Source organism: Octopus bimaculoides, chromosome 27 (assembly GCF_001194135.2).
Source record: "Octopus bimaculoides isolate UCB-OBI-ISO-001 chromosome 27, ASM119413v2, whole genome shotgun sequence".
Taxonomy (NCBI): domain Eukaryota; kingdom Metazoa; phylum Mollusca; class Cephalopoda; order Octopoda; family Octopodidae; genus Octopus; species Octopus bimaculoides.
In genome coordinates, this window is record NC_069007.1 from 22,064,758 (window position 1) to 22,074,847 (window position 10,090).

Here is a 10,090-nt window from a genome sequence, read left to right on the forward strand (position 1 = left end):
GGGGGTGTATTTGAGAGAGTAAGGGAGGTGATTTTATGCCAGGGGGTAAGCTGTCCTACATTTATATAAGAGTGGGTGGGAGTATCCGGGAAAAGATGGTAGCAATGGGTTGCCAGAGCAAAACTCAAGAAGCAAGAGATGCTTCGGGATATGGATCAGGAGTGGGGCAAGTACCAGGTGCCATTAGGAAACACGTCTAACCATGCCAATGCAGTCTTTGGATTCGCCGTCAACCCACGCCCGAATGAAATCTTAGTCCCCTTCTGTAGAATGAACAAAGTAATTGGTCTCGGTTCACTGATAACGAGCATGTAAAGCTATTCGAATGAAGCCCTCTGGTGGTGGAACTACAAGCTCTATTTACACAGTAAGGTTATCTGTATAGGTTGTTAATTATACACATGTAAAATTATTTGCAGTTTATTCACACATGCTGTCTCACAACTTTCCTTAAATAATGTATTTATATTGTATGTAATATGATACGTGTGTATGTATGTGTTTGTATACATGTCTGTGTGTGTGTGTGTTTGTATACATGTCTGTGTGTGTGTGTGTTTACTTAATTTATGTGTTTATTTTTATGATGTTCCCTAATTAACACTAAGTGGTGATCTTTTCATTAGTTCGTTTAAGCTTGTATTTACATGCTGGCATTTCTCATTACCAAGAACTCCTGTACTAAACAACTGATCTGTGGGGCATCCTTGAGCTTCATAGAAAACATCTAATCCCTGGCGTCTCCTGGATGGCACCAAGTCTTTTTGGTTTCTTTAAGTCTCATCTGGTTTCAGTGTTTTGACTACAGCCAGGCTCGGTCGAGATTTTGTATGGCAAATATTTTATTGATTTCTGTTCATTGAACTGCTAAGCTTTTTGTAGTAAAAATAAATACTTATACTCTAGGGTATTTTTTGTTTCTGTGCCATTTAAACAAATCACACACACACACACACACATATATATATATGTATGTATATAATTTTAATAGAATCTACGGACATTATTTTATTGTTTTATCAACGCCTGTTTTCAAAGATTGCTATGGAAGATTGAGACATCTGGTGTGGAAGTCTGGCCTTGGTTTGGGCAAGTCACCAACCAGATAAATTGATGGACAAGAATGCTGATTCTATCCTAATGTTACAGTCTGTGCATGCATACTTACGTTTGAGTTTTATCTGAGTTTTATAGTTTTTTAATTGTTTTATAGATGCAAGTTTCATTAGTTATTTTGTTCTTTTGTTGTTTTTTTTACTATTTAGCATTCAGGTTATTTTGTCAAATGTAATGGTTATTAATTCATATTGTTTTGAATTAATCATGCATTATCTGACAGCTTTGAGATTTCAATGATGTGATTGTTTATTTTTTTAGAATAAAATTGTAGGTTCAGTGTGAGAGGCTGGATCTGGTCAATTTGAACATAAAACAAGTGGAATATTTCTGCCAGACATGGCCAGTTTAAATGCCAAAGTGTTTATAGTTTTATGTGTATGAAATTGATATCATTATTTTTTCAAAGTAACATGTGATATTTCTGTAGTTTGTACATAGTTCTTTGCTGTCCAGACCCTAATTCTAATTTGAATCCTTTATTTATTATTATTATTTTTTTTCAAATTCCAGTTTAATCATTGTCCCTATAGGCCGGTACCTGGGGATTCGAGAACATCAGAGAAAAGTTTCACACAATCCAGTCTTAGAACAAGTTTATAGAAAAAATAAAGCCAGTATTGATGATACGCAAATGAAGGTGAGTATGAAATAGAGTTTATTCAGGTCAATTGACATCAATGGATGTCGTAGGGGGTAAGCTGTAATATGTGGGGGTAGACAGGTTTTTAGCTTTTGGTCTATTTGTGCTGTTCAGTGCATTGAGTTTGGTCAGCTGCTATTTTTGCACATTCATACCAAGTAATGTTGACTGTCTTCAGGTCATCTTGAAATGTCCGCTGCCAAGGAATCTCTTAACGTAGTGTGGCACAGAATGCGAAGTATTACGCATTTTTGCCAGTGGAGTGGACCGGAGCAACATGAAATAAAGTGTCTTGCTCAAGGACATAACACACCACTGAGAATTGAACCCATGCTCTTACAACCACAAGCCAAATACCCTAACCATTAAGCCATGTGCCTTCACAACAGTTTTAGAATAGAGTCCTCAAGCACCTCCTCCATAGGATCTTATCAGAAGTAATTGTCATTAGATTTCCTGCTGAATTCCCAAGCGTAACCAAACCGAGGCAATGGATATTATCCAACCCTTTCGTTCTCAGTCTACCTTTAAGTCTCCTGCCAGATGACTCACCTTGAAGAACCCATCTTGCAATTCTATCCTGCAACATTCTAATCACATGTCTGTCGTACCAGAGCTGTGATCTCTCAATGCAGAAAAGTAGTGGTGCTATGTACCTGTCCATTGTCCATGCTGGCATGGGTTGCACAGTTTGACCAGAGCTGGCAAGCCGGAGAGCTGCACCAGGTTCCAGTCTGATTGGAGTTGGTTTCTACAGCTGGATGCCCTTCCTAATGCCGACCACTTAACGGATTGTGTACTGGATGCTTTTAATGTGACACCGACACAAGCGCTTTTTACATGTCACCAGCACTGGACTCTTGCAGGCCAGTCCTGACTTGATAATCACTCTGTATAATATTCTCTTTCTTTCTCTCTCTTTCCTTCATGGCAGCATCTCATCAAAGAAACATCTATGAACAGTCAACATATAAAAAAATGGATGAGGATGCGGAGACTACAAGATGCACCAAGTACAATGTTAAAGTTTCGAGAATGCAGGTAGGTGAAGGAACCCCCACCTTTTCAGTCTCATTTTCTTACTCTCTGACTCTTGAGTCTCTCTCTCTAGTCTCTCTCAAATCTCTCTTTCTCTCTCGAGTTTCTCTCTCTCTCTAGTTTCTCTCTCTCCCTCTCTCTCTCTCTCTCTCCATTCTAATAGAGCAGTGCTTCTCAACTGGGGTCCGTCTGGCCCTTGAGATCCACATAAGATTCTATTGTTGAAATTTGTTTCATAAATTGTTTATACTTCTACAACACACAGAATATAATTTCTTTCATACAATTCCTGGTAATGTTTAATTATAAAAATACAGTAAAAATGTCTTTTTCACATGCAGTGAACAGCTACGGGGGTTCAACTCATTTTCAGTCTCTATTTCCATGCAGGATAACATTACACATCCAATGAATCCTGCTTTTCTTGTTTCTCTTTTCCCTTTGGTTGCCAACCAGCCTGTCAAACCATCCAACTCATACCAACAAGAAGAACGGACGTTAAATGACGACGATGATGATACACACACACACACATATCTTTTAGCTTCTACTTATTTCAGTCCTTTGACTGACCATGCTGGGGCACCTCCTTGAAGAAGACTTTGTCGAATGAATCAACACCAGTACTTTTCTTTTTTAAGCTTAGTGCTTATTCTATTAATCTCTTCTGCTGAACCACTAAGTTATAGGGATGTAAACACACATGCACATATGCAATGGGCTTCTTTCAGTTTCCATCTACCAAATCCACTCACAGTGCTTTGGTCAGCCCAAGGTGCCTGAAACCATGTGGTTGGGAAGCAAGCTTCTTACTACACAGCCACTTGTTCCCTACATCCGTTTCACCATTGTAGTTATCAGCATCCTCTGCAGTGGGTGTTCCAAGCACAGTTCATGAGGAGGAACACTCTATTGCATTATATTTCTGCAGATCAAATATATACTGCATCTTGTGTTTATCATACATTTTCCTCATCATTTGCTCCATATATCATTATGATCAATAATCCCGCTAATTACAAAAGTAACCATACCACTTTAGTAAAAGTAGACTAGACAATGATGCTGTGCATGGGGCATTAATCTCGCGAGTGGTATCCAAGTGATCGGAAGAGGCTACTCCATGGGAAGGGCCACTAGACAATGGGAAGATGATTTAGTTTAACAATTTGAGTCAAGAGGGGAAAGAGAAGGGTGCAATCAAGAAAGAATTGGATGTGCTTTGTGACCAATGGTGTGTAGCAACGTCTGATTGTATAATCAATACGGTGATATATATATACACACAAACATACATACATGGAGAGAGAGAGATATGCACACACACCATGTGAAAACTGTGTATATATCTCAACGTACCCCGTACACCCACTTCTGTCAACATGAGCAGAAGTGTTTCGCTCAAGAACACAATGCACTGCCAAGTCCTGGAATCGAAACCCTAACCCTTGCTCTAGGCCACATGCCTTCACTAAAAGAAAAAAAGAACTGGTTTATTGAATTATTGATAGAAGTTATCTTAGGGGCCAAGCTGTAAATTGATTCCCTCATAAGGCACAGTTCATCCATTTTCTCAGTCCACTTAATTGTAAACAGGTGTCTGTTTGTGAAGTAGGATGCTGACCTTAAATCCCCATCATGGGGCCAGCAAAGTGCATTCTTCTCTTCAATCACATTAGCTGAAATAAAAAAAAATTTTCCTCTGTTTTATTTTTCGTTTTCTTTTCTGTTTTTCTTTTCTTTGTTTTGTTTTTGTTTTTGTTTTACTCATCTTACATTTTATTTATTTAATTTTTTTACTTAATTTTTTATTTTTTTGCAGTTGGCATCTTTTGTTTTATACTTCAGCATGCATATATGGTATCATTATTTTATGGGATGTAAGTATACACTCATTTCATTGGCCTCCTCCATGTTGTCGTGCTACAGTTTACATTTATATACATTTGTGTCTGCCTCCTGTCTGTCTGCAGTCTGTCTTTCTGCCATATTGTTAATATTCAGCTTCATTACATCCCCTTCACATATATACAAACTGGTGAAAGCATGAGACATGTTTTGCTCTTATTAGGCTTCTTCAGTAAAGAATATTTTTCTCATGCAAGGTTAATGGTTATGTAAACAATTGCAGCATGGAAGGGTGTTTATAAGCCATTTAAAACACACAAAAACCGTTAGATTCACATCAACATTTAAATTTAATTTGCCAAAATATTTTCGTCGCTTTGAGACCGAGACCTGTTCACTGAAAAGACTCCGTACTGCATTTGAATTTTGTCAGTGAGCAGGTTGCGGTCACAAAGCGACGAAAATATTTTGATAAATTAAATTTAAATGTTGAAGTGAATCTAACGGTTTTTGTGTGTTTTAAATGGCATTAAAAAAATATATTCGCCTACGCAATGGCTTATTTTGAATTGTCCTGGCAGCAAAGAGGGGAGACAACTCTGTATCTGTTTAATTCATGATGTATTTTTTTATGATGTATTTTCGATAGGAAGTTTAATCAGATGTCATCAACATTAAAAGAACTCACGAAGCATTAATTCGTTAGCATTTAATCCTGGGAGCATTGATAAACTATCCAAGAATATTTAACTTAATTTAGAATTATACAAAGTCACACGAAGCCGCGTTGAATAGAATATATCCATGTCGTATTTATGTTGGGCATGTGGAAACCTTTTGCTAAGGAATTTGGGAGAAGAATTTTCTGCTCTTAGATGGACATGCGTGAAAACGTGTTGGGCTGTGAATGACGTCATTGAAACATAGGAAGCCGGTGTTTCTGCAAACTCTTGCTACAAACACGAAATCGGCCTTTTGCAGCTAAATTAGTCATTGTCATTATTATTATTATTATTATTATTATGATTTTTACCAATGGACCCCTTCGATTCCTGTTTTAATCGGATCGTCCCTCATAGCCATTCAATGTTTTAAAAAGTCCCATTATATTTGTTTATAATTAAATATTATTAGGAATTGTATGAAAAAAAAAAAAAATTATTAAAATAATATTTTTGTGTATTGTAAAAGTATAACCAATTTATTGCACATACATTTTAACAATGGAATGATGGTTATACAGTCAAGACAGTCTTACCTTGCACTAGGGAAGTGTTCTTATGTTTGTGTGAAAAGTGAGGGACAGGTGAGTGGACGCCTGTTTTCCTATTGTAAAGAAATCTTTTTCCTTTATGTGTGTGTGTGTTCGTTATATTTCTGTTTTACTCTTTTGTTTGTTTCACTCATTAGACCGGTCATGCTGGGCACTGTCTTGAAGAATTTTTAGTTAATTGTGTCAACCTCAGTACCAAACCACTAAGTTACGGGGACGTAAATACACCAACACCAAACAGTGGTGGGGGACAAACGCAGACACAAAGATACTCACACACATAGATATATGCATATATACATACATAATGTGTGTGTGTGTGTATGATGGGCATCTTTCAGTTTCCATCTAATTTTTATTTTGTTTTTCTCTTTTTTTTTTTCAGAAACATTGGGTGTGGCACACTGAAGACTGTTGGAGAGGATGGCCTAATCATGTAATTTAGAACTTTTACTCTGTTTATTTCTCTCTGCTCCTTCCAAGCATAACCACCCAGCAACATATTCTAATTCTAGTTATGCATTAATTAGTTCAGTTGGTTACAAGGTGGCAACGATCAAAAAGGAAATGGAATACTTCAACCTTCACTTCTAATTAGTAAAGCTTTTAAAGCATTTTATTCTCTTTATCTAATTAAGAAATCATCATTATCCCCATTTTCTTGAGGTTAACGATGATTTTGTCATGGCAATTTGTAGATAGACCAAGTTAATTTACTGCTCCAACACAAACATTAGAACACCACTCTCAATCTGTTAATTGTTAGAATTATGGAAGGCATTGAAGAATGAAGACATGGCTGTGTGGTTAAGAAGTTTGCTTTGCAACCATGTGGTTCTGGTTTCAGTACCACTACACAGCACCTTGAGTAAATGTTTTTTTTTCCTATTGCCTCCTTCGATTGATGAATATCTTGAGAAGAATTTGAGAAACACTAAAACAGGACAAGAATGCACTCAAACACATACACATATATATTATAGGCTTCTTTCAGTTTCTGTCTACCTGATCCACTCATTATAGCAAAATATTCTGACCAACACCACAGATTTGCTTGACCGTAACCACATGAGCATGTCCTTTAATGGCTGACACTATGTGCATCTCTGATCGTGAGCGTGAGCACCGTGCTGGAGCACCATAGCCATGTTTTGAATGGGAGTTTGAATAAATGTCACAAAAGCAAAGTTTAAAGGAAATATTAGGGATTTTTCATACTTTCTAGGGGTAAGCAAAGAAGAAACAAACAGTTGCTACCCAAGGAGGAAAATCATGTTACCCAGTGTGATTTAATAAATAATATTTATATATTTTTGTTTCTTCTCAATTACAGAATGTTGGCACAGATCTCTACTACTATTATCTTTTTGAATTGGCCTTTTATGGCAGCCTCATCTTGAGTCTACTTATGGATATCAAAAGAAAAGTGAGTTTCAGCTTTATAGTATTTTCTTCATTTCCCTTGTCTTTTAACTCACTTCATTATCTTAGTTGGAACAAGAAAGTGTTTCTCTTTTTGTTTTTTAACTTCAGTTATATGTATGTATTTGTTTTTTTATCTTTTACTTGTTCTAGTCATTTAGTCTTTAAAAAAAATTTTTTTTTGTGTGTGTGTGTGTGTGGGCATAATTTCTGTTGTGCTAAATCCCTGTTTTTACTTTTGCTGTTTCCAGGACTTAAAAGTGATGATCGTCCACCATGTTGCAACTATCATTCTTCTCTCTATGTCATGGTTTTTGAATTTTGTTCGCATCGGATCTCTCACATTGATTGTTCATGACATAGTCGATCCATCCTTGGCTGTGAGTTGAGAACTTTTCTAACATTTGCTTTTTTACTATTGCTGTTGTTTTTATTGATTGCCCCCCCCCCCTCTAAATCACCCGCATATGACGTCTATCAACATGCTTCTGCCAAATTGAACATACTCAACACATACTGCATACAGTGGCTGAGTGCAACTCAGTGCTGAATCTGTCTGAGATGAAATGGAAAATAGGTCAGTTTCAAAACATTGATGTCCAGGTGACAAAAGCAAAGTTTGTTAGAAATAATAGTCATTTCCTTTGATTTCGAGATGGAAGCAAATAAGAAATATAACACTTATTGACCAAAGACTAAAAAAAAAAGAAGAAAAAAATTACACAGTATAAAAATTCTACATCTTGTCTGCATAAGCAATACAAGGGGACATTATCAGCTTTGTATCCTAAAATCCGAGAGGTTGTTTCGGGTATTACAACATACATCCTGAATCAGACAACCTCATCCTAGGTTGATTAAGCCTAGGCTTGGCTCATCTTACATCAAGAAATCTCAATGTTTTCATTGTCTATTTTAACAGGCTGCAAAAATGGCAAAATACTCTAAAAAACAGACTCTCTGTGAGATTGTCTTTGGGATATTTGCAGTTCTGTGGATGATATCCAGACTAGGAATTTATCCATTTTGGTAAGTGTTTTTTAATTACTATTCAATTAATTAACCCTTATGCTTTTATATATATATATAAATAACCAGAAATGGCTCTGACGAAAGTAGCAATAATCTTTTTAGGTCTTTCAATTTTTCTCAACTGATCAATAATGTACCTATCAATAATGTACCTATAATGATTACTGGAAACAGCCGTAAGCCAAATTTACTCTAATAAAGAATAATGTGTAACGGCCATTATCTACACCTTGTCTTATATATCGCTGTGTGTAAAACGCAGTTTAACTGGAGCCCAACCAGATTTACAATATGGAATTGTGATGAGCCATAAACTTGGACCCTGCTACAAGAATACTTGGAACTCTTCACTAATCTAAACAATATTGTTATTCTGGTGTGCCAAACGAGGGCTTATGAAGTATTTTACCCGGATTGATAATCCCTCATTATTAGCTACATATTTATAAGTGTGTGTGTGTGTATATATATAATTAATGTAAGATGTTTCCAGTTGTTGCTCTGACGTATTACCCAATTGTTTTTGCAGGGTGCTCCGCTCGGTGTATTTCGAAATACATGATCATGTCGCCTCGTTTCCGTCATTCATAGTGTTTGCAACTCTGTTGTTTATATTACAAATACTTCACATCGTTTGGACATACATGATTATTAAGATAGCCATCCAGAAATATACGCATGGGCAGGTAAGTCCAAGTATTCTTTTCTCTCCCACATCACACGTCGTTTTTTTGCAATCAATCTTGTACATGGTCTGTCAGTTGGCCTCCTTGAAAAAGTTGCCAAACATCCCCTTTCTCTCACATATTTACCTTGTACCTTGGCCTCACATCTCTCTCTCTCTCTCTCCCTGGGAAGGCATGTGTTTATCTCCTCATCAAGGCACTTGCACCTCTCATCCCTCAATATTGTCCCCTACTAAATCAAGGGTATTGTTTTGCAAGTATTTAGTGACCTCACCCGTGCTGCTGTTGATGCCATGTAAAAAAGCTCTGTGTTTTGCTCAAGAACACAATGTGTCACCAAGAACCGAACTCCTGACCTTAAGATTGTTAGTCGAATACCCTAACCACTAAGCCAGATGCGTTCAAAGAAGCAGTGGATCACCAACTGTTGAAATGTGTTCAGTATTTAATCTTATTATCATCATTATTATATTATTATTATCATCATTATTAATATTATTATTATTATTGAAATAAAGACAATGTATTTCAAGAGAAATATGGCAACAAAAGGGTTAGATTTAGTCATTTTTTTTTTTTTTCATTTTGTTTTCACAGCAACATTGTATTTTGTTGTTTGTTTGTTTTAGATCAATCAAGATGTGCGCAGTGACACAGAAGAGGAAGATGATGACGACGACTTTATAGATGAGACAGTGCCTACCGTCACCAACCATGTAACATCCAACAACACACCAAAGGCAAAGAGGCGCCTTGTAGACGGTCATAACTCTACTAATCAATCTTAAAGAAACACATTTTATCTATATATATATATATATATATATATAAACACACATACATACATACATACATATATAAATAACAAATTTTTCCTTCAAGAAAGAAAGGAAATCCCCCCCTCCTTATTTTTTATTTCTTTACATTTTTGGGTTTTTTTCCGTGTGACTGTTCTATTTTGTTTCTCCTCATTTTGTTTATCTTAAATTTATTTTTTAATTTATTACTGAAATTATTGTCATTGTGGTACTT

At 36.2% G+C, this 10,090-nt stretch overlaps 1 protein-coding gene across 3 annotated transcripts in view; it reads left to right on the top strand.

Annotated features, from left to right (window-relative positions):
• LOC106870521 (ceramide synthase 5) overlaps nucleotides 1–10,079 on the top strand; it is a 49,444-nt gene extending 39,365 nt beyond the window's left edge. For all 3 annotated transcript variants that reach the window (XM_014916643.2, XM_052977288.1, XM_052977289.1), the window contains 9 exons: nucleotides 1,630–1,756; nucleotides 2,694–2,800; nucleotides 4,620–4,677; nucleotides 6,304–6,354; nucleotides 7,252–7,344; nucleotides 7,592–7,720; nucleotides 8,263–8,369; nucleotides 8,902–9,058; nucleotides 9,688–10,079. In XM_014916643.2, the coding sequence (XP_014772129.1) occupies nucleotides 1,630–1,756; nucleotides 2,694–2,800; nucleotides 4,620–4,677; nucleotides 6,304–6,354; nucleotides 7,252–7,344; nucleotides 7,592–7,720; nucleotides 8,263–8,369; nucleotides 8,902–9,058; nucleotides 9,688–9,846 (988 nt within the window). In that variant the 3' untranslated portion in view covers nucleotides 9,847–10,079. The remainder of the gene's footprint in view (nucleotides 1–1,629; nucleotides 1,757–2,693; nucleotides 2,801–4,619; nucleotides 4,678–6,303; nucleotides 6,355–7,251; nucleotides 7,345–7,591; nucleotides 7,721–8,262; nucleotides 8,370–8,901; nucleotides 9,059–9,687) is intronic.
• Nucleotides 10,080–10,090: the final 11 nt, after the last annotated feature.